Source organism: Drosophila hydei, unplaced genomic scaffold (assembly GCF_003285905.1).
Source record: "Drosophila hydei strain 15085-1641.00,03,60 unplaced genomic scaffold, DhydRS2 tig00000060-arrow-pilon, whole genome shotgun sequence".
Taxonomy (NCBI): Eukaryota; Metazoa; Arthropoda; class Insecta; order Diptera; family Drosophilidae; genus Drosophila; species Drosophila hydei.
The window spans coordinates 7,462,674-7,488,570 of NW_022045656.1; the positions used below are offsets into that span (position 1 = coordinate 7,462,674).

General features: G+C 38.0%; 1 protein-coding gene across 1 annotated transcript; it reads right to left on the reverse strand.

Moving 5' to 3' along the window:
- Positions 1-5,538: 5,538 nt before the first annotated feature.
- Positions 5,539-7,377, reverse strand: LOC111595428. Its single transcript, XM_023309151.2, has 3 exons — positions 7,197-7,377; positions 6,364-7,063; positions 5,539-6,309 (listed from the first exon to the last, which is right to left on the reverse strand). The coding sequence occupies exons 1-3, from the start codon at positions 7,280-7,282 to the stop codon at positions 5,539-5,541; spliced, it is 1,557 nt and encodes a 518-aa protein (XP_023164919.2). The 5' UTR covers positions 7,283-7,377.
- Positions 7,378-25,897: the final 18,520 nt, after the last annotated feature.

Here is a 25,897-nt window from a genome sequence, read left to right on the forward strand (position 1 = left end):
TAAAAGAATATATATATTTATATATATATATGTATATATATATACACATATGTGTTATATACTTTTTTTGTATTCTTTTATATTTTTTTAATATTTTCATTCAATTTTGCAGGTTTGCTGCCGCAGCAAGCGTAAATATCAAAGGTGAGAGTGAGCAGGTGGGTGTGTTTCAAGAAGCCAAAGAGACACTGCACGGGTGTGCGTGTGTGTACTGCTGAGTAGTTTTTTTTTTTTTTTTTATAATATTCCTTCTTTTTTCTGCCTGAATTGGATTGGGAGTACGGCTGTCGTGTCAATTCAATCAACTTGCTTTCTTGCCGACTCCCCATGAGCCTCTTATGGCTCGGCTGCCCGTGCTGCCACTTCTGCTGCTGTTTGGTTACACAAATGAAAATTTATTGTATGTGCTTTATGCATGCGTTGATACATTGTATATAGGACATACAGGACAGCGTGCGCTTATAATAAATTTTCAATTTTCTGCACAGGACACTCACAGGCAAATGTGCGTCGCTTAAAATGAAATTTGCCCATGCTAAAGCATTAATCAAAACATAAATATATAAATATGTAGTAATACAATGATTTCTCTGGCCTGTCTATTGTAATATGCAAATTGGAAAACTTTCCAATTTTCTTCGCTTTTCAATTTAATTTACACTCTTTAATTTTTTTTCATTCTGCAACTGCAACGTTTGCCCACATAGAAACATCACTCATACGCCGCGTGGGCTTTGCAACTTAATTAACGGACGCACTTTGTGCTGGCTGTCTAAAGTGATGTTACTTTCATTCTTTCTTATGTCTGAGCTGGAAAGTATGGGCAAATATAAATAGTAAAGTTTTGCGCTCATAGTAGCTAGAAAGTTCTCTCAGCATAAAAGGTAACTTTTAACCTTTGTGTTTGTGAGTGTATGGGGGCGTGAATAAAAGCCTGGCATAGCTAGCTAATAGCTTGGGGTATTTACCTGGATGTCGCGGCTGCTCTGTGCTGCAAACTCAGAGCTACCTCAGCTGCTGCTTCTGCTGCTGCTTCAGCTGCTGCTGTTGCTGCGCTCTTTCTCTCTTACTGCCCGGCCCACTTACAAGTCATTTGCATATGCGACGATGGTTTAGCTCGCAGTGGTAAAACAGCAGCAACAACGGTAACAGGGAAACACGGCAACAGTCAACAAGCATTTCAACATGCTCCTTGCGGTTGCTGTTGCTGTTGCATTAAAATTTATGCTTACAAAGCCGCTTATACAACTTCCACAAAAAGTTGCAGCTGTATGAGTGAAGTTTTCCCCATGCACCGTTGCTGCTGCCGTTCTTATTGTCCATTATGAAAACTTTTCAGTTGAACTGAAACATTTTTTACAAAGCACATTGTAAATGCTCATCTTGAGTCTATTCAAATGCCTGACCTTGGAATCCAAATGAGGCGTGTTTGTGTATGCCTTTTCATAAAGAATTACTTTCAAAGTTTTAATTGTATTCAAGAGCGGTCTACATTCTTTGCTAAGGACAATGCTAGCCACTGTTATTAAAAAACTTGGCAATTTCATTTTTTAAATTATATGACATAACATAGTAGTTGATGTAAAGTATTTGATAGAAGTTGAAAGATATGGAATAATGATTATATTGAATAGTGCATCAAGGTAATAAGATGAATAATGAAAGATATGATTGTTATGTTAGTGGCGTCTTCTTTTTTCAGTGAAAATATTTTCTAAATAATGAAACGCATTTCATCTGTGAATGCGTTCGAATTTGTGTTTGTACCTAAATTTTAGATGCTAATAATTGTACATTAAATTAAACTGACGTCTTCTTTGATATCTTGCAGCTGAGCTATTCAATGTTTGCATTGCCAGGCTCAACATCCATTACCACACAAATGCACAACGTTACCTTTCGATTGAAATGGACTTATTTGTCGCTTGATGCACACATTGGACTTTGATGTATTTTGCAAATGCGGTTCGGGTGTTATGAGTGTCGCGCCGTTAAACCTCAGCGCATGCATGATATCATGTTATGTGATCTTATATACATAAGCGCGTGTGTATTTATGTCGATAGATACATTTGTAGGCTATATGTGTGTATGAACGTATATATATGTACATATCCAATAGGTACAATCAGCAGCCAGCGATTACGTCATGGGTCTGTGTTTGAGTGGGCGGGCCACGTAAAAGTAGCTCGTTAAAAATTGATGATGTGCATCAATGCGTGCTGATATGGCTCTCAGGCTGAGAGCTGGGCCTCCCATGTCAGTGCAGATGCGCGAGGCACTGGGCTCAGGGCGTTGGGCGTTCGGCGTTGGGCGTTGGGCCATGTTAACCCATTGGTGTGACCCTTCTTTGTTTTTACCTTAGCCAACATTGTGTGCTTTGAGGATTTATCAACGTATTTGTTTTTAACATTTATGACATTTTAAAGCCGCATCAAAACTCATAAAAAAGTCGCAATAATAAAGCAAAAATGCGATATACAAGTTTGCTAAATGTTTGCATATATCTGTGGGGCACCTTGCTTACTTGTGTGTGTGCTTGAGTCTGAGTGTGTGCGTGCAGTCGACTTGCTAACCGGAGCACTGATATATAAATATATAATGCATGTCAGTTTGGTTTTGTGCTTTGATTTAACAGCGGCTGGCGGCGGCATCGCTGATTTATGGCCATGCGCTGCCACTCTAAAAGTATGCCACATGCACACACATACACCCACACACACACCACTGTCAAGCTTCAAGGCATACGAGGTATGGCTAAGAAATTAATCGAGCTTGTTGCCAACTCTAGACTGCTTGGCATTTAAAGAAGCAGCAAATGGTCAAATGAGACAATTAGAATTATTCTTAATTTAAAATCATTTTTCAGCTCATTTTGTTATAGCTTATTGTCTTAGATTCTATGTCGCATTTAACTTAAAATAAGCTATAAGCTAGCATATACAGCTTAATTATATTTTTTTTATTTTATAATATTTTTTTTTTATATTTATATTTTTGTATTTTTATTTTATATAATCTTTTCTGCTTTCGCCTGTTGTTAGTGGTAGCTAGATTAAGTGCGAGCTGAATTGGATAAACGATATAAACGAACTAATTACTATAAATAATACGGAAAAAACAACTTTGATAAAATATTCGCTACTTTAATCTCACCACAAGGTATATAAGTTAAAAATTCAATACATTTTTAAAGATTTTTAGAATTTGAAATTTGTAACTTAGTAAACTTGTAAGTGTGACATCAGTGTAAACATCATAATAAACATAAACATCATAACATAAACATAATTAATAAACATAATTTTAATGTAATCAATAAAAACAAAATATAATGAGCTATTGTTTATCCAGCTGAGTCCATTTCATTTAATAATATACTAATATATTATATATTCATTTATGTATTCTCAGCAACTGATCAATCGCACCTCGCATATGCCTGCATTAATAAAATAAAGGCACATAGCACCGCCTGCTTTTAGACGTACGCAAATTTAATTAGTGCACAGACGCGTTTAGCGCCCCGAAAATGAGTGAAGTGTAAGAATTATGCGAAATATACGAAATGTGTTTGAGTCTAACATAAATGCATGCGCATAACGAGCAAAAGGGAGGCGACAGGCGCGAGCGTTGCGCTCATAAAATCAGCCTTAAATTGAGCCCTATAAAAAGGTTATGTGCATTTAAGGCCAATGTATTCCACGAATCCTCAACGTATGCAAATTGTAAAGCCTTTAAGAAAGCAGAACAAAGCAAAAGGCAACGCATATAATAATGGAAAACAGTTATTTTAACTAATTTTCATTTTGGCATTGTTAACCCTTTGGTATTAACCTTTGTTTTTATGTTAGCCAGCAGTGCGTGTCTTAGGGACTTATCAACGTATTTTTTTACATTTATGATATTTCCATTTAATTATACAACATATTTATATAATTATTTATTTATAGATATTCTTTTTAAGTTGTTTAATTAAACGAACTAAATTGCTTAAGCCATAACTTAAGTTGCTATGTTCTGCAGACTTCTTGTAAGTGAAATACGAGAGTAAATTGCTGGAAGTTAATCGTTGCAATTAAGTGCTGAAGTGCTTTGCAATTGACTTACTAAGTTGGCCAATTAGTTACAAACTTATTTTTAAGCCAGTGCAATGAAATAATCAATAGAGACGAGCTAAACGTTAAACAGGTTCACCTATTGAGTGGGTGACTTATAGAACTTTTTTTATTATTCTGACTCATTAAAATGTTTTGCTTTTATTGATTTGAAGTCGAGGGTTAAGCAGCTATCCACAGGTATATCTAAAGTTACAAGGTAAGTTTCCCTCTTTAACAATCCATAATTGATATTGAACGACTAAATATTTATTTATTTTAGGCACCAACTGCAATTATTTATAAATGATTTTTAAGTCAAAGACGCGTGTTTTTACCACAAACCTAATAACTCTTAAATTATAGTTTAAAGGAAACTACAGTAAATATTCATCTTAGACCTGTCTAATCAAAAGCCTCAAATTTGTTAAGCTAAAAGGTATTCAGTAAAATTCTCTGTTAACTTTCCAGAGTTATGCTTTAATCTGTAACTCGTCTGATGCCTGCATAGACCTTATTTCACTGAAGCTCTGGACTTATCGAGACTAAGCAGAACTTTTGCCAACGTCTAAAAGTCAATTCAATTTTCAACAATAAGCATACATTTCAAAGAACTTTTTCCGGTACAGAAACTTTGTTAAGTTTATGCAATGCCAGCTCTTGGATGATAGACTGTATTGATTGAGGCCTGTCGAATTGTTGTCCTTTCGGGCTTACTGGCTAATTGAGTTTGGGTATAGCAAACAGTCTCAAACATTACGCATACCACATGTGGGACCCGAAGTTTCTTGCAATTGCCGCCTCAGTTGTCAACCTTTTTTTCTTTTTTTTTTTTTGGGCCAATAAGCAAAATGCTGACTAAGTACATTTGTTTTTTTTTGTGTATGTTTACATGCGGCACTTAGAAACCAGCCAAACTCGACGCCTGTTATTTACCTAAAATATTACGCATACGCCACAGTTGCCAATATGTATGATGTGCCAACGTTGAAAAAAGAAAACCGCCCACGTGTGCCGAAAATGCTTTTCAACCTAATGGAAAATTCAACGCGCTTACCTTTTTTGATATACGAGCATGTGGCGGGCACTTGTTTAGGCGAGTGTTGAATGTGTGCTGAAGGTATTGTGTGTGTGTCAGTGACTGTGGGTTTGTGTGTGTGTGCGCGTGTGTTTGTGTTGCGGCAAGTCAACCCAAGTATCAAGCAGCGTTTAAGGTTTAAGGTAGCCGCACTCAGGTGTCAGAACATGCGCCGCAACACTTAACACCTAGTACCTTAACGCCTCACATGGGATAACCAACTTAAGCTAAAATTCTAGTTTTTAATTATTGTGATGTATTTGGAGCTTAACGAAATTTCTGTTTGTACACAATTTCTCTTCATTAAAATTATATTTTATTGAATTTTAAAAATTCTTTATTTTTATTTTATTTAATTGACACTTAGATGTTTTCATCCATTAAAGTTGTCTCCCATTCCTGCCAGATTTCCGAGGGCTTAAAATCTTTTAGAGCCTCTTGCCAGTGTGCAGATGCTTCCTCTGCTTGGGCCTGGATTTTGGGACTAAAGATAGCGTCAGCGCCTGAGCTGATTGAAGAAATCAAAATGTCTTCCATTTGGTATTCTGGAGCGCATTGGGAACGGACCCAATGCGATAAGGATTCAGTGCTCCATACAGGTTTGGACACCTTGCATTGACTGATCTTTTCTGCTTCGGATAACTTAGACGATTTTGTGGAAGAAGATTCACTGAGATCGTCATCATTTGGATATATAAAATGTCGCTCGTATTCAATATCACTTTCCTGGAGTGTCTCAGAGTAAGCGGCGAATTCCTCATAGCTAATTGAGCGCATATTTGGGCATTGTTTGGTTACTGGTCGATGGTACAGGCAGCGGCTATCTTGGACCCAGCGGCGTGGCAACATCAGCTCCTTTTTGGCTTCGGGCAAGTCGTGAAGCTTGCTGGTATCACCACTCAGTGTGATGACCAAGGCGCTGTAGAAGATGCCATCCTCGATTAGCTGTTTACTTTCCGGCAGGCTCATGAATTCATCCAGTACTTGGCCGAACGGACCGATTGGGCCGGCATTGAAACTACAAAGGATCTTAGGTGACAAATAAGCAAAGCGGATATTCTTGAGCACACTCAACACGCAGTGCTTTCGAGCGGGCCAGTCTACGTTTAGCCAGTGCAAAACACCGAAAAGCAGCTAAGTAGAGGAGAAATTATTAAAGTCAATTGTTACTTATTGTGGATGACCCACCTCACTTTCTGCGTTGACTGCCAACGAGCTGGAACTAAGCAGTGCACAGATCTGCATCTCGTTGAAGTTCAGAAACTCCTGGCTGCAAAGCAGAATCAGCGTTGACGTCGATATGCGAAAAGCCATTGCCTGATTGATCTGAAATAGCTCATTAAAATGCCGTGATTTGTTCATGATGTCAATGGCCCAAAAATCCCGAAAGAGATCGCTGTCGAGCATGCCGTAGCACTCATTCAGCAGTTCCGTGATCTCCAAAAAGCTGGCAGCGCGTATAACGCGCACCACATCACTTGGCTGAAATTTATAATACGGCTTGACCATCCACTTGTATATCTGCTCAAACGTGTCGGCCGTCATCGGGCCACGGCGCAAGTCGATCATAGTGTGACCCCGAAATTTTCTGAAGAACACCGAGTAACTGCCCAGCACAATGCCAGAGCAAGCGAATTCTCGATACTCGACCATTACAATTGTGTCCGGGTCCTCTCCACGCTCGAGCGATCTTATTATTGGAGCCAACTTCGACTCAACCTTGTCCACCAATACTACTTCTTTTTTACGTCCCTCCTTTTGCTCCATGCATTTTTTGGTACACTTTTTGTTCTCTGCGCACTTTCGTTGGCAGATCTTGTGCTGCAATTTGTCGGTCCTATGATTGGCAAATGCCTTTGGCATAATGTGCAGCAGTGGCTCAAGATCACTGCAATGATAACATGAAAGAGTATTATTAAATTTACTGATAAAGTTTTTCATATGCCATATCTGCTCATCTTATGTAAAGAAAATTCTGCTCGTTGGAATCTTTTATTTCTTTTTAACATTCGTTAGCATACCTTGTAAAATCTTTAGCATTTTTTATTAGCACTGGCAATTCGTCCTTGGGAAATACAGCCAAATATGGACGACATTTATTATCCATACTTTTTAAAATATTTTTCGTTTACTTAAGAGAAAAAACTACTCGTTGCGAGTTGATCAACACTCGAAACAAAACGAAGGGCAACAGGACAAAGGTTAATTGGCTTCAACTTGACGTTTAGAGTATGGTGTGCTGAGAAGTCGAATGTATTGAACGTATTTTAAAACCTTTGACATTGGAAAAATTATTAAATCATTCGATTTGCATAGATGTATATATTTATATATGTGAAGGGCCTTAATCATATTATTTTGAGCAACTGAATGTAATTAGCACATTTTTTAATTTACTTGCATTATATTGCATTACTCGACATTGCAGTCTCATAGCAAAATATAATTTTCATATTCACTTTTATATTCCCTTTTAAAAAGTTCACATTTTAATCGTGTTAATTCAGTGTCGCACTTTACTGTCTACTTTTATTTAAAGCAACAACGAGAAATGCGAACATTTTCATCTTTTTCAGAACAAAAATTTGCTACGTTTATGCAATACAATCTGAAAGGTGTTATTTTAATGCTTGCCAACCCTTAAGCGTGTAATCAAATTGCGAAAATTATAATTACATTTTTATGTAACAAAAAGCATTTGACATTTTGAGACAATTTTGTGTAACAAAAACTTTGTCAGCTCCATTTGATGTGAGTAGCATTAAGTGCTGCGCGTGCTGTGGAAACTTGAGAAATTTTCTGCACAATGGACTTGTATTAATTCTTTAAGTTGTTTTAAATTATTAAATTTTTTAAATTTTTTGCGATAATGGAAATTCGAGCTGAGCTTAAATTTAACACATGAATCTGCAGCGTCTGGAGAGACTGGAGACAGATGTAATTGCCTAAATTAATTATCTTAAATGCTGTGCTCTGTAACATAAATAACTAGAGAGGCCATAAATAAAACAACAACAAAAAGCAAAACAAGTTGTTGATGAAACAGTGCATATCAAAATACAAAGTATGAAAAATTTCAATAACTGAAAAAACAAACAACTGCGCAATACTCTGTTTGGCTGATAATCGCAAGCTTTGTTGAATATTACGTTAACATATTTCTAAGAATTTTCGAAATTAAATTTTAATTAAGAAATAATAAATGGTAAATAATTTTAAATAAATAAAAAATTCAAATTATTGTACATATTTTTATATTTTATTCTTATGCTTTAATAAATTTCGTTTGAATATAGTCTTAGAATGGAAAACTACATTTTATGTACTTTTTCATTTGAATTTCTTGAGTATAAATTATAAAGATGAATATATAAATTTTGATTTTTTATAAACTATCTGTTATTCAGCCTCAACATTATGAAAGAGAAAGACTTTGATTTTATGGAATGTACCTATTCAAGTTAAAAATATATTTAGACGCACACAATCTACTCATTTGGCTTCATGCAACAGAGCATGAAAACAGACCAAACAAAAAGTAAAAGAAGGAAAATATAAGAAAGATATAAGATGTCGCCGCTTTGCGTTCTTCAAAAATTCATGACAAGACGCACAAAGTGCTCAATTTTATGAAATGAAAACAGCAAGTGGCGGTTGTTGCCCTTGCTCGATGTGGCCTGCTCCCCAAGATAAACATGCGCACCGCTGCTCGGTTTTCTTTTTTTATGGTTTTGCATGAAATATGCAAAGGTGAACGTTTGACAAAATGATTTCCTAAGCTGGCGCTAAATTGTCAAATATTAACGTGTCGTGGGCCGCTTGCCAGTTGCAGATGACATCAGTATTGATGCCCGGCAATAGATATATATAAGTTAACAACAAAGTTGTTACACAATTCCGCAGCCTGGAATACCCAACAAAGTTGGCGCGCATCTCTATCTCTGAGGTCAAGAATCGCTGCAATAGCGCGAGAGTACCGAAGTTCAGCAGCTTGCAATTGCTAACAACAAATTTGGCGCGCAACTCTCTCTTCGGTCAAGAACCGCTGCAATAGCGCGAAAGTACCGAAGCTCAGCAGCTTGCAATTGCTAACAACAAATTTGGCGCGCAACTCTCTCTTCGGTCAAGAACCGCTGCAATAGCGCGAAAGTACCGAAGCTCAGCAGCTTGCAATTGCTAACAACAAATTTGGCGCGCAACTCTCTCTTCGGTCAAGAACCGCTGCAATAGCGCGAAAGTACCGAAGCTCAGCAGCTTGCAATTGCTAACAACAAATTTGGCGCGCAACTCTCTCTTCGATCAAGAACCGCTGCAATAGCGCGAAAGTACCGAAGTTCAGCAGCGGGTCGCTGAATGCAGACGATGTCGCGAGAGTCATCAGCAGCGCTGCCGCCATCAACTCGGACTTTAGCTAGCTAGGGTACAATAATTTTAAGGAAAAATTAGTCTAAAATCTGGGATCGACCTGATCACATGTGAAAATAAAAATAAGAAAAATTATTTATTTTAACTGGCGCCCGAGCAGGGACCGATCGCGATACAACAGTGCAAAAAGTCATCTAAGTACGCGAATCGGCCACGAATAAACCACGACAGAACAAAACGTTTCTAAGTGCGTTTAATCACGAAAAGGTCAAAACCGGATAGCAGCCACAGTTTGTGCAACGTGGGCTCACGCTTTGTATGATCCGTTCGCAGAGCACGTCTTGGATTAACGTATGAACAGCCGAACCGCGAGTAGGGGAAACCAAAAGGGATAAATTCGGCATCATCGGAGATGGAGCACGCACCAACAATAGTTTTGTAAGATAAAGAAAATTAGTGATTAAGTTAAAGTAAATTGAAAAAAAATTAAAAAAAAAAAAAAAAAAAAAAAAAAACGAATCAAATCAAAAACTAGTTAGAAATATAAGTTAAGAAAATTAATAAGTAAAATTACTGATTAAGTTAAGGTAAATTGGAAAAAATATTTAAGTGAAATAATTAATACAAAATTAAAATTAAAAAAAGAAACAGCGAATCAAATCAAAAACTAGTTACAAATATAAGCTTAGTGTGCCGTGCTTGTAGCTGCGCAGTGTAACCTAAAACAAAAAAATAAGAAACAGTAGAACACAAACGCGCTGCAAAAACTTTCACAATTTTATATAATACATAAAATTCATTTTGCTTTTACAATTTTACACTACAACATTTTTTTTTAAATATTCCAAGCATTTCTTCAATATCACACTCTATCTATAAACATATTCACTTTTACTTACAAAAAATTAACTAACCATGGCCAACCCGAATAATCTATTACGACCCGCAGTACTTAATACAGTTGACACGGACGAATTTCCGACTTCAGCACCAACCAACGCCAATAACGACGAATACAACCAGAGACAGCAGCAACGAACAGCAAGTAGACAGACGATGAATCAAAATTATAGTAGTGGTGAAACAAATTCCATCGAAAACTATATAGACAGAATAATCAACGATAGATTGGCAACAATTTTAAGCAACATGAGTGGTAACAGCAATGCTAGCGATTTTGCTGAGGCAGCCGCCTATAGCATAGATCCCGACTCTAGAGGCAATACTGCAGACTTAGACCGCGTACCGGACATAGTGAAAGGAATGAGAGAATTTTCAGGAGATCCAGCTGAGTTTAGCTCCTGGAAAAAGGGGGTAGATAGGATTCTAGAGGCGTACTCTAGTATTAAAGGGTCACCTAAATACTTTGGTATCTTACAAACTATCCGTAGTAAAATAACCCAACATGCAGACCAAGTACTAGACTCTTACAATATGCCCCTAAACTGGGAGGCAATTGCTCGATGCCTTACTCTACACTTTGCGGACAAACGCGACTTAAGTACATTGGAGTACCAACTAACCACTATGATACAAAACGGACAACAGACAGTTGAGGAATTTTACCAAAATATTTACAAACACCTATCTTTAATCCTCAACAAGGTTAGTTGTATGAATTTAGACCGACAAACTGAGGTTGTTATGACAAAATCATATAGGGATAGGGCATTAGATGCATTTATAAGAGGCCTACGTGGTGATTTACCACGCCTTCTCGGCGTCAAGGAACCAACTGACCTGCCGCAAGCTTTGCATTTGTGTCTGAAATTAGAAAATCAAACCTATAGGATAACCCACGCAAACAATAGACAGCAAAACTCGAAATTCAGAAACATAGACCAAAACCCAATTCCGGCACCTCGTAGGTTCATACCGGCTCCATCAAACAACCCAACTTACATACTTCCAACATATTTACCATCTCAGAATCCACCTCCAATTCCGCCTCGTAGACTAATATCACAACCCAGACCATTCTACAGCTATAACCAGGTACAGCCCGTTCAATTTCAAAGACCACCAAACCAATTTGGTCGCCAACAACAATATTGGCCGCAACCCACCCAGACCCAACCAATAGCCCCAGCCCGTCCGACTGCTGTCAAGCCAGCAGAACCAATGGACGTCGACCGTAGTATGCAAACTAAGATGGTCAACTATATGAACAGACCTCAGTTTGAGATCGGTAAGAGGCCAACATTCCCCATAAACCAAGACGGGAAAAGACAAAGACTCTTTAACACTGAGGGAGCAGAATGTCAGGGACAAAATGAACAAGGCTATGCCGAGGCTTACGCCACCATGACTGATTATGAAAGATACGAGCAGGCAATGATAGAAATCAACAACCAGGAGGAATATGACATGAGCTTGGCAGGGTATATTGAGAAAGCGAACGCAAACAGCGAACCAGAAACCACACAATACTCCAATACAGACTTGAATTTTTTAGAATGAGCGACTCCTCGCTACCCTATTTCGAATGTCGAGTGGGGGGTCACAAAATTTTCAAAATTCTTATCGATACTGGTTCAAACAGAAACTATATACAGCCGAAGCATGTTACAAATCCAAAACCTAACGAAACACCTTTTAAAGCAATAACTGTAGGAGGTAGTATTGAAATAACACACCACAAACTTGCCAATTTATTCAATTATCCAGAATGTAACATTAAGTTTTTTCTTTTACCAACTCTAAAATCATTTGATGCCATTCTTGGCAACGATAGCCTTAAAGATTTAGAAGCAGTAATCGACGTAGCAAACAAAGTAATGACAATTAAAGGAGAAAAAAAGATACAGATAAAAGAAAAAAAATACGAAGCAGTTAACACAATCATACCCAGGACGGAACATTTAGACGACAGACAAAAACTAGACCTCGACCAATTAATCCTGAAATATCCTAATCTTTTTGCGGACCCAAACGAAAAATTAACCTACGCTACGAATGTTGAAGCAGAAATAAGAACCTCTACCGATTCCCCAATATATTCAAAATTTTACCAATATCCGATGTCCCTGAAAGATGAAGTGAATAGTCAAGTTCAAGAGCTGCTAGATAATGGCATTATTCGACCTTCACGGTCACCTTACAACTCACCAGTATGGATAGTTCCTAAGAAACTAGATGCATCCGGTGAAAGGAAATTTCGAATGGTAATAGACTATAGAAAACTCAATAAAGCCACTATAGCAGACAAATACCCCATCCCCGAGATTAACGAGGTATTAGCCCAACTCGGAAATAATAAACTCTTTTCTGTCCTCGACCTTAAGAGTGGATTTCATCAAATTCCGCTAAAAACGTCTGATATACCGAAAACAGCCTTCTCCGTGAACAACGGGAAATACGAGTTTACACGACTCCCATTCGGCTTAAAAAACGCACCATCTATTTTCCAACGTGCGCTCGATGATATTCTCAGAGAACACATCGGGAAAATCTGTTATATTTACATCGACGATATTATTATTTTTAGCAAGGATAGGGAATCACATACAAAAAATCTTCAAACAATTTTCCAAACTCTGCAAGATGCCAACATGAAATGCCAATTGGACAAATGCGAGTTTTACAAAAACAAAGTAGAATTTTTAGGGTTCGTTATTTCTGGCCAAGGTATCGAAACAAACCCAAACAAAGTACTAGCAATAGCCAATTACCCACAACCCAGAACTTTAAAGGATTTAAGAGCATTTTTAGGACTAGCAGGGTACTATAGAAGGTTCATAAGGGATTTTGCTAAGTTAGCTAAACCCCTTAGCTCCCTTTTAAGAGGGGAAGATGGACGAGTGTCCAAAAACAATTCAAAGAAAAAAATTATTAATATGAACCAAGAGGCAATAGAAGCTTTTAACAAAGTCAAGAACTCACTAGTGTCCGATGAAGTTATTCTTCAATTCCCTGATTTCAACAAGGAATTCCAACTAACAACAGATGCCTCCGATTTCGCCATAGGCGCAGTACTATCCCAAGGTGACAGACCAATTTCCTTTCTCTCTAGAACGCTTTCCAAAGCAGAAGAAAATTACGCCACTAACGAGAAAGAAATGTTAGCCATAATTTGGGCATTAAAAGCCCTCAGAAACTACCTATACGGTAGATCAAAAGTTAAAATCTACACTGATCACCAACCTCTTACTTATTCGCTTAGTAGCTGGAATGGAAATTCCAGAGTAAAAAGATGGAAAGCATACCTGGAGGAATACAATTACGAATTGCTGTACAAGCCGGGTAAAAGTAACGTAGTCGCAGATGCGTTATCAAGACCTAGCCAGATCTATTCAGTCGCGTCAACACAGCATAGTGCGGAAAGTTCAGCAGATAATTTAATTCCCAGCATAGAAGTCCCGATTAATGCATTCAAAAATCAAATCTTCATCAAGAAAAATGACTTAACCAGCTACAATTTCGATATCCCATTCCCAACATTCCATAGGCATACGATTCAACAACCAAACTATAACGAAAAGGACATACTGGACATCTTAAAAAAATATTTAAATCCATCAGTTTTAAACGGAATCATAACATCAGAAGATATAATGTTAGTAATACAAAAGATCTATCCTTTACACTTCAAAAACTATAAAATCAGATTCACGTCATTACATGTAAAAGACATTTTAACAGACATCGAACAGGAAGAAGAAATACTTAAAGAACACAGTAGGGCCCATCGTGGCATAGCAGAAAATAAGGCACAACTTTCGGAAAAATGTTACTTCCCCAAAATGAAGGAGAAAATCACGAATCTTGTCAAACAGTGCAGGATATGTAAAGAACAAAAGTACGATAGACACCCTACGAACCCAGAACTAAAAGAAACCCCTATTCCACAGTATCCAGGACAAATCATCCATGTAGACATTTACTCAACGGAAAAAGTATTGGTACTAACAGCACTAGATAAATTCTCAAAATTAGCTCAGGCCAAAATTATCAAATCAAAAGCTATCCAGGATATTAAAGAACCATTACACGATTTAGTATTCTATTACGGAGTACCAAAGTGTATTGTGATGGACAACGAAAAGTCGCTGAATTCGGAAACCATAACCTTCATGCTTAAGGATCAGTTAGATATCCAAATCTATAAAGCTCCCCCTTACAAAAGTTCAGTTAACGGACAAGTGGAAAGATTCCATTCCACCTTATCCGAAATAATGAGGTGCTTAAAAAATAACCGGAAGCAGAACAATTTTAAGGAACTACTGGATAGAGCAGTATATGAGTATAACTCATCGATACATTCAGTTACCAATAAGAGACCTTTGGATGTATTTTTTGGAAGGAATATTACAACAGACCCGGAATGTTACGAAAGATCCAGACAGAACAACATAGAAAGAATCAGAACAAAACAGGCAACAGACTTGGAGCATCATAACAAACAACGTAAAAAATTACAAGACTACAATATCGGTCAGGAAATCTTTGTCAGACAAAACACACGCTTAGGGTCTAAGCTAACAGCTAGGTATAAGAAAGAGACGGTGAAGGAAGACAGGGGTACTACTATACTAACTGAATCGGGAAAAATAGTCCATAAAAGTAATATAAAAAACCAATGATTCTTTTCCCTCAAATGGCTGACGATCATACGAGTCAGTTCATGTTTACGTCAAAACCTAACTCATTATCCATAGAGAAAATGCTTGAGTTCGCTAACGTTCTATCTTACGCAATATAACGAGATAATTCACCTAAAGCAAAATGAATTTAAAAAAAAAAAAAAAAAAAAAAAAAAAAAAAAAAATAAATAAATAAATAAAAATAAAAATAAAAATAAAAAAAAATTTGTACGAAATATCGAATAGTCGTAAGCCATTATTAATATTACCGTATGCCTTAAGAAAAGAATTGTTAATTTAAGCGATACCAATTGTAATCAAAGCTAGTTCAGGGTACCAGGACTTACTGCAACTATAGCAACACGAAACTACGAAACTCATCAGAGGGACTCAGCAGATCGACAATACCGAATCGACCATCCGCTGCTGGCTACCTCGGAAGACAAGGGATTGCCTATCGTCAATCGAACACGGTCATTTGCGATATCAACTTGGGGACAAGTCGGATTTAAAGAGGGAAGAGTTAACAACAAAGTTGTTACACAATTCCGCAGCCTGGAATACCCAACAAAGTTGGCGCGCATCTCTATCTCTGAGGTCAAGAATCGCTGCAATAGCGCGAGAGTACCGAAGTTCAGCAGCTTGCAATTGCTAACAACAAATTTGGCGCGCAACTCTCTCTTCGGTCAAGAACCGCTGCAATAGCGCGAAAGTACCGAAGCTCAGCAGCTTGCAATTGCTAACAACAAATTTGGCGCGCAACTCTCTCTTCGGTCAAGAACCGCTGCAATAGCGCGAAAGTACCGAAGCTCAGCAGCTTGCAATTGCTAACAACAAATTTGGCGCGCAACTCTCTCTTCGATCAAGAACCGCTGCAATAGCGCGAAAGTACCGAAGTTCAGCAGCGGGTCGCTGAATGCAGACGATGTCGCGAGAGTCATCAGCAGCGCTGCCGCCATCAACTCGGACTTTAGCTAGCTAGGGTACAATAATTTTAAGGAAAAATTAGTCTAAAATCTGGGATCGACCTGATCACATGTGAAAATAAAAATAAGAAAAATTATTTATTTTAACTTATATGCACAAACCACATGCACATGCAGACATAGGTAGAGCGACAGTTGCAGTCACAGATACATTTATAGATACACAATGAGAGAAGTTTGCCGTTTTCGGCTGAGATGCACAATTATTGCATCACACACAGGGCATGGCGAAAAACGCTGACGCATGCGGTCGGTCGATCGGTCGGTCGGTCGGTAGCAATGACATCACTTTACACGCACGATTTGTGGCAAATGCTGCCATAATTTCTGCCTCGATGCTGCGGCGAGTGGGCGCAGGATGACCAATGCAAGATGGCGACGACTTCCGCGCGCGCACAAACGGAAACCAGCTACGTCGCTGTCTCTGCGAGTATGTGTGTGTGTGTCGCCATTGTCAACGTTCGTCTTTGCCATTTGAGCCCACACACACACTCCTGCCATGCTGGCTTTTGGCTGGCGTCCAACAAGCGCACAACATTTTTGAGTACAGTCAGCAAAAATGCTAAGCTCACTAAACCAAGATGTAAAATTGTGTTGCATACCTTGCAGCGTTTTCGGCTGTAGGTGACAGCAATTAGCGTGTTGCACAGCTAACTCCATTACAGTAGACACACACACACACACATCTAACGACGCCTGCACATGACTGACGCAGCCAACGGACTACTGGACGAATACAACTTTTTTAAACAACCCAACTCAACCTCGTCCGGCAGCCAGACTTGTGAAATTGTGACAAAAAAGTGTCACAGTGCCGTTAAGCGTAAAAATGCAACGAGTTGGTCAACTATAAATGGATGTTCAGCCTGGTTGCCGGACAGCAGCTACAAAAATAGATTTAACTCAGATGGTAGTTGAGTTTAACAGTTGAATTTTTGAAAAGCAATTTGACTTTTTTAAACAATCTTTTTTCATGAAATTTTTGTAGAAATAATTTGCTTAGCATTTCAGATATATTCCACAACTTGTATTTTATGTAAAGGTTATAAGAAGCTTTATAAAATGAGCGATAACGAAGTAACTATGAATCCAAGAATTAGAGCTTAGAGAATTACAGTCCAAATTTTAATTATATAAAAAATAATTCTGATGACATATTTATATCATTTTTTTTAAATTTTTTATTTATAGTTTGATAGCTTATATAATTTATTACATATAAGTATATATTTAGTTAAATGTTTATAAAATATATTAATTTTTAAAACACATACATTCGACCAAATAAATTAAATTAAATAAATATATTTTATTTATTCATTAATATTTAATTTTATTAAACAAAATTTATTTGAGTAATTCATTTTTTTTATTTATTTTTATTACAGCTTTCTTATAAATGGGTTTATAAGTATGTTTCCAAGAATACTTATGCAGGCATATGAAGACGCTTAGCTGGTTTTTATGACCCACTTTGGATATTGATCAGAAATTGCGCTTACTTAGATTATATTCAATCATTGAATTATGCTTAGCTATATAACAGTAATTGCAAAATCAACAGTATTTAATAGTCGTCATCACTTAAATAATGTTGAAGTGGGACACATTGTTGACCTGCTCTAGAATTCCAGCTAAATGCCGCTAATCGAATGGACAGCAGCTATAAACTGACATCATGCGCTGAAGATGACGTGCCAAAGAGCTTTTGTTATAGCAACAGCAGCAGTAGTAGCAGTAGCAGTAGCAGCAGCAGCAGCAGCAGCAGATACTCTCGTTGCCTCCATTGTCCTCTAACCCAATGCAAATTTTGCGCTAGCAATAAAATTGCAAACTTGCCGCAATCGGCTCTCAATGGAACAATGAGCCAACGTTCAGAATGGCAACTGAGCATTGCCACCAGAACAGTTTTTGGCGGCAATCGCCTACGCGAGACACACACGCACATACTCTGATTGTGGCAGACAATTGTCTGTGTGTGCCATTTGGTCTGAGTGTTGGTCATGGCACTCTTTTCGGTCTTGTGGCTGCTTCAAAAATCATTCATTGAGAACGCAAAGCACACAAACACAGCCAGACAAATGGTCTCATGTCTGTATGTGTGTGCGTATATATTTGCCTATATGTGTATTGTGTATAGTATATGTCGCTGTTTGTTAGTTTAGCTAGTTGGCAGAGCAAGCTGATTGCACGCGTGGGCGTTTTGCGTTCTGCGTTTTGTGTTGTTTTCCTATCCCAAATACATATTTGTACTATCCAGCAATTTGTTGTAAACTACTTCTTATATATATATATACATATATATATATGATTCTGTGTGTGTGTGCGCCATTAAGTTTCATTTTATGACAGCGACGCTAGTAACAGTAGCAGAAACAGTTGACGCAGCGTCTCCACTTTCAAAAACTGGAAATTCCATAAGCGCGTGGGCATCCTGTCAAGGCAACTCGCTTCGCGCTCCTCTTCGCTCCACTCCGCTCGCCATCCACTTTCACACCCACTCGCTTCGCCATTCATTTTCCCGCCGGAGTTGGAAGCTATTCTGTATGCCCGTCGCACGTCGCTGATTTTTCTTAATGGAATTTATGCGAGTGTGAAATTTATGTTGGCAAAAATATTAGTGGCAACTATTTTTAGTCGTCTTGGCTGCAAGAAAACAAAAAGTTTATTAAAAGGCATTGCCTGCTGTTCGACGCACGTGTTTGGCCTAGACCACATATACATATATGTACATATATTTGCTCAAGTTTCGACTGTTTCTTCAGATTGGCTGGCATTAATTGCGGCGCGTGGGAAAGTCGTTTAGTCAGACGGCGCATCATTTCTTTCAGCCCGTTGTCATAATTTCTATTCACATATTTTCTTGTATTTCTGTTTTGCTGTTTACTAGTTTTATCGATGCAGCCTGTGTTTGAGGACAGAGATTTCATCATCAGATCCGGCTCATATTGAAATAAATATACACGCGTATGGCTAAATACGCATAAAGTTTATTTCTGTTCACGTGATTTGAATTTACGTCATTGCTTGCCAGCATTTTTTGTTGTGCTTGGCGACTTCTTAATAACTCTCAATCTAACTGAAGGCCACTGATTAAGTTCAACGAATATGTTAGGCATGGCATCATCAAATTCATCATATCAACAATTGGACTGAATATGGGTTTCTATGCGAAAAAAACTATAACTAACAAGCTATGCACATATATTAAAGTAAACTTTTATGGCAAAAACTGGTAAGATTTATATTTAGTTTACTTATCGATTTGAAAGCTTCGTTTTTTACTATTAATAATATTATAATTTTATTTTAATTTGATGTATTTCCTGGGCTGGATAATATTTGCTGTTGTATATTCTGTATTTAATCTTCATAATTGCCTCAGTAGCTGTACCTGGCAAATGTGTTTTAACCTTCTTTAACCAAAAATATATCTTCATATATATTTACGATAGGTTCCATGGGCACTAGAATAATCTATTTTCATTATAATTTCTATAATTGGTAGTCTAAAACAATCTTACTTGCTTAATGAAGTCTAGGATAAGCAGCTTTGCATGTTTCGTTTACTCTCGTAACTTTATCGTTTATCTGTTTTACTGGAGCTAGGAGGCGCGGTCGTAATACGCCGCAATCTTTTTGGCCATTCAGTTTGGCAGCTGTCAATAAAATGCCATTGAAAATATCTTTAAAGTGTTGCGGCTCTAAACGAGAGCTAGTATATAACGAGTACAATTGTGGCTAGAAGGCATACAGTGCAATGTGTATGGCGGAGCCACCTAGAGGCACCTAGAGCTACATGAGGCTGTCAATAAAAGCCATAAAATGTGAGACCCTTTGCCACAAAATGTTGCATAAAATGTCAGCGGGACAGCGAGCGGTGCAGAGGCAGTAACAGCTAAGGCGTGGTCGCAGCGGGGGCTGCAAGCCCATTACAAAAGCCCATTTTGCAATTGCAATTGTGTGTTACTGTGTGTGTGTGCGTGTGTGTTGGTGTGTGGGTGTGCGGGGCAATTCACAATAGTTAGATATGCGCTTTTATTGTCATCATAATTTATGGTTTAGTGCGCTCGGCGCATTGTGGCGTGGGCGTGGCTGCCGCCGTCGCCCACTTGGCCGCATATGTCTTGTGCGGGTCGCGAGTGAGCGGACAAATTGCTTTTCAATCAATTGAATTTGCAGTTATTGCACTCAAAACTCCCCTCACAAAAGGTTATGCCTTGTGGGCCAAACAAATATTACACATACGCCACATCCGCCAAGATGAGTGGGTGTGCGTGAGTGTGTGTGTATGTGTGTGTGGGTGGGTAAGACACAGTCTTCTGTATGCTTACAGAGTGACTTTTCATTCATAGCTGATATCGACTTTGTGGGCTTCCACCATTGACTGGCAAATGGCTGCAAACGCCCTCGGAACGTTTTGTATTACAAATGGAAATTTGTCGAGTCTGCCAAAAAAATATTATATAATATATAGAGTTCTTTTTCATTTTGCTTTGCATTTGTGTGTAAAACTCAGACGCCGACGCCGACGCCGACGCCACATGGCGCGGGTGTTGGCTTATTTATGATGTAGTTGATAAATAAAATAAATTTAATTTAAAGCACATTTTCTAACTATGTATTATACTTATTTATGCGCGCTCCTTGTGTCCACAATTTTTGACAGTAAATAATATTTAAATGGCCAAGCCCTGAGACACACCCACCGCCCAGCAAATCGCATGCTACAATACTCGTAATACAGCAAATTGCAATCTGCAACTGACAGCAGATGCGATAAGACAACTCGGGATGCATGCGCTCAATTCCCAGCTTGATAGATTGTCAGCAACTGTTGCTTGATGTACTCCCGTTGTACTCTTATAGAACTTGCAGCCGAAGCGATAACCACACACGTCTCCGACATTATTAATAAATGTATTTCTGGCATATACAATGGAACACCTGCCCTCTGTTGAGTAACTGTGGACAAGCCTTCGTCTAACTATGAATAGGCATTACCGCAACACGTTATAACAATTTGGCAACCGAATGAGGACGTTGACACATTCAGTGGTCACTAATTGAGGAAGTATTGAATTGAATAGGACTTCGAAAAAGTAACTTAATTTTCGGCTTAAGTCAATGCTATTTAAAATCTAACTATATTATAAATATGAAGTGCTCTAATTTTGCAAATAATTTTTTAATAAAAAATTATAAACTCTAAAAATCCAATTTAATGTTTCAAAAAACTAAAAACAAATTATTTAAATTTCAATATTCAGTTAGGCTAGTTGCAGATGCTGAAATTAGATTAGCTCAAGTTGCAAAGATCGTCATTAAATACATTAATAAATACTAATCTTTTAATTTACACTTTAACAACGATAATATCAAATTATTACTGTGGGGCCTCAGTGGGCGTTTGGTATTTCTGGTCTATGCTTACGACCAGTTGGAAATTTTATGGCCGAAACGTGTTCGCAAAATGATGACAAACAGCCATAAAAGTTTAAAGCATTTCGCACTCATTCAGTGGTCGTCGAGAAACAGTCTAAACCACCTGCAAACCACTCAGCCAAAAAACCCAAAATAATTCAAGCCTTTTTAATGGTCGCCTGTAGCTTGTTAGCGTATTATTTTTCATATAAGTAGACATTTATTTCTAATTAATGTTAACTGCTCACTGAGTTTGTTCTTAGTTGTAAAACTGCAGACGTACTTAAACTATTTATATTTAATATTAAGGAATGCGGTTTGAAATGGATATTATTGAGTTTTTTGACATTCATAAAAGAAATTTATATGGAAATAATTATATATGCCGTATTGAAATAGATCAAGCTGAGGCGCGCAAAGGGTTATTACCTTTTGACATTATCAAGTTTATTTGGCATTTAATGGCAGTAGATTAACCATTCTTTGTTACAGTTCATTTCATTCTAAATAATGTATAATTAGAATATGCTTCGTGTTTTTTTTGTCTAGACTTATTCCAAAAATTCATTAAAATTCCCTTCAAAATTTGCCAGATGCATGGAATTGTAAAAATCTTAGTATATATACTATGATATGTAGCATTTTCATTTTTAATGCTCTTAACCAACTCTGTGATTTGCGGAAAAATTTGACTATCCTTATATGCCACTATGAACTACTGTTGTCTGTGCTTTGCTGTAGATATGTTACTAACTGAGTCTCACGCTCGTAATTAATAATAGCAACCAGACATAAACAAAGCCGCAGCTCGCACAGACCACAAGCTGGTAAAAGATACAGAGAGAGATAGAAAGAGCAAAAGAGTAGAGACAGATTGAAATCAGTCGAGCGCACTTTGCTTATGCGGCTTTTGAGCTGAATTAGTTAATTTGCAGATAATTTAAGCGTTAAGCAAGCTCTTCGTTAGCTGTGCTCTGACAAAGTACACATACACACACACACAAAGGCAGGCAGACAGACAGACACACACACGCATAACAGGAGACATAGCCATTGTCAATTAGTTGGCGTTAAGCGACTCGTATTTAACAGCTTTTGTATCCAGTGTCCTGCTGTGCTGGACTAGGCAAATTTCTGGCAAACTTTGCTCTATTGCAATTTGTTAGTACATATGTTATGTACATGTGTGTGTGTGAGTGTGCTAAACATGCCCAATTAAAACTAACGGGATTAGTCTAATGCCAAACGCACTCGAGCGCAGTTTGCCTTAATTAAATCGTCTGTCACAGCAGTCTCAAGTTGTCAATTAGCCCCCATGAAAATAGGAGACCTCGGTTACAAAAGCAAAATAAACAAATTGATAAATGTAAAATGCCTATAAATAAGTTATTTTCGGATATTTTTAGATGCCGTAGCCTATTATTGCACGTGTTGCGTTTCGAAGAAGTGCAAATATTTGTCCACGTAATTGAGCAACGGATTGGATTGCAAAAGGCCCAAGGTCTAGTAGGACCAACAGCTAGAGCTACAGCTGGAGGTGGGTGAGAGCGGGAGCCGGATGAGAAGGCGGCACGATAGCAGCTGAGTCTAGACGTAAAGCAACGGAAGAGTCAACTGTGTAAATGCGATAAATATACCAACAGAATAAAGTCAACAGCTCAGGCGACTGTGGCGCGCCGAGCAACACCCAACACCCAATGTATCAAGCGTGTGTAATAAGTGTGTGTATCCAAAAATGTTCATTGGTTAATAAAACAAGAACACAAGCAAACTTATGCTTTGCTAAATCATTTAAGGAATTCCTTGATTCCCCTGCCACAGCTCGATGTGAGCTTACCGCATCAGCAACAGTAGATAATTGAATTATGCCAAGGTAAGCGCAGTCTCTCTGGTGTAAATAAATGCTTTTACTTATGCTGTTTGGTTGCTATCACAGTTGCATCTGTGTTGCTCTTTAAGAACTCAAACAACGCCCACAAGAAACTCAAACATTTACTTTTAATGATCTATGTGACTAGTTGCAAAAAGCATTGCCTACTTTTCAGGCGAGCCACACAAGCACAGTGGGGCAGAAGCAGAGCAAAATGTAGGTTTGAAAAAATGTTATTAAAAGTATTTAAGTACAGATACTATTACGTATGAAAGTCGTAGTGAAAAATGCTTATAATGTTGATTAAAACAATTTTTTTGTATTTTTAAATGTCGAAGCTCTGCACCTATGCAATTTGTTTTTAATGCTGGCTATCTGAGCATTGCCTCAGGCCATTGCTAGGTATTGGTTATTTCTACTATAACATAAAAATGTATAAAAATTCAATTGAATTGCATCATTCATCTATTATTTGGCATACGTTGGCGTCACATACTGTTTGCAACCACTGTATTTTGGCGAAGATGTAGGTGGGCGGCGTCGTTTAGCTCAAAGTGAATTATGTTGTTAGTTGTTTGCCTTTAGCCTGTTGTTTATCATCTATGAAAATGTAGTTGTTGCTGTAATTGGCTTAGTTTTTGGCCATTGATTTGAACGGCTTAAGAAACTTAATGCGCGGTGGGCGTAATTTATGAACCACTCATTGTAGGCGTGTCCCAGCTAAAGGCCAAATGTTGCGCATTATGCTAATTTGCTGGCTGGTGCTTCAAGTGCGCATAGTTGAGCGTGACGTCACGCGCTTGATGAGTAAATGACAAGTATATTGTGAAAGTTGTTAAACGCGCAAATCAAATGCGAATAGACACAAAGTTTTTGCAACGCCCACGGATTTGTGCCTAGTTCCATAGCCTTGACCAGCTGTGGCTATGGCGGTGGCTGGGTAGTGCTTAGATCAAAAAAATAAAAAAAGAGAAAAAATTACAAAAATTGTGACACAGCAAAACAGTAAAGCTGACAAACAACAAAGCTGTCGACGGCATGACAACCAAGAAATAAAAAAGTTTTACTGAGCCTCCGCCGTGAAGTTTGCCCATGGATGATGATGATGATGATGATGAACGTCATCAACGGGCAAATCAAGCGAACAAACAAATAACAAACAGCTCAGCTAGAAATGAATACTCACATATATACAAAACAATACGCACATAAAACTCATCAACGTCATCAAAATGGCTGCCACTTGTGCCTTTACCAAAAAGCAAACAATGAACAAACAGCAGCAGCAGCAGCAAAATAATAACTATAATGAAACGTTAGAGTTACATTTGCCATTGCTCATCGCGTCCTTAAGTGACAGACAAAGCTGATGCTAAAGTTGTCAGCAGAATGCAAACAACTGCAGCCATTGGGCAGGCAGCACAACTTCATCTATCGCTGATGCTGCTGTTGTTCCTCTCATTTGTATGCCCAACTGTCGAGTCTGTGTGCCAGCCGCACTTAGCATTACTTAAAACAAATACTGCACCACAATGACCACAGCATTTGCATAAAGCGCAGCGCAACGCAGTGCAGCCTCAGCCTCAGCCTCGGCCTGAGTCTGAGCCTGAGCTTTTGTCCTCACACAGCAGCTGTGATTCGATTTAGCGCCAGCTGAACAAACCGCCTGCCTGTGGGCTAAGCGCCACAATAAGGATAAAGTGCAGCCTGCTGCATGCCTTGAACTTGAACATTTTGTCTGCTAGGAATTCACTTAGTGCTCTTCACTTTCCCTTCTGCCCCATCTGGAACAACAGCTTCTGATTATCTTCCGTCGCTTTCCTCTTGTTTAACCAAAAGTGCTTACTATCATCACTATAGCCAAGTTAATTTGCCAAAACTTTGCCAACTATGCGTTTATCTTTTACATCACTTTTCATCGATTTAATTAACGAACTTGAAAATTGAATTTTAAATGCGTTTTTGATTGTCTTTGTTATGAAATTTGATATGTTGATAAGTAAATTAGTTGTCAAAGCAGCTGGTATTTGCTTTTCCTATATTGTTCCTTTTTTTATCTGCTTTGTAGAATTTAAACATCTCCCACTGTCCTATAGTTTTAGGACAACTTAAGTTCGTTTTGAATATCTCTATTTTTTTTACTTTATTCAACAAATTTTGGTGCTTTAAATATCGAATGTTCTTCAATATATATATTTCATTAAATTCTCTAGATAATGTCAAATAATTTATGATTTCATTCTATTTTCAGGCCAAGCTATTTTCTATTTCGGATGCCATTACGCATTAGCCCCGATATACGTTGCAGTTTGCGCTCGCGAGCTGCTCTGAAACCAAATACTACTTCTAAAAATAATAGTTTACCATATTTAAATTAAGCTTTCAATGTCAAACGTTACACGCTTAATGCGCGCTCTCTCATCCTTTTCCAAAAAAAAGAGAATATAACTGGCAGGCAAAGTTTTGTGTGCCAAGTGCTAGAATGTTCCAGGGTC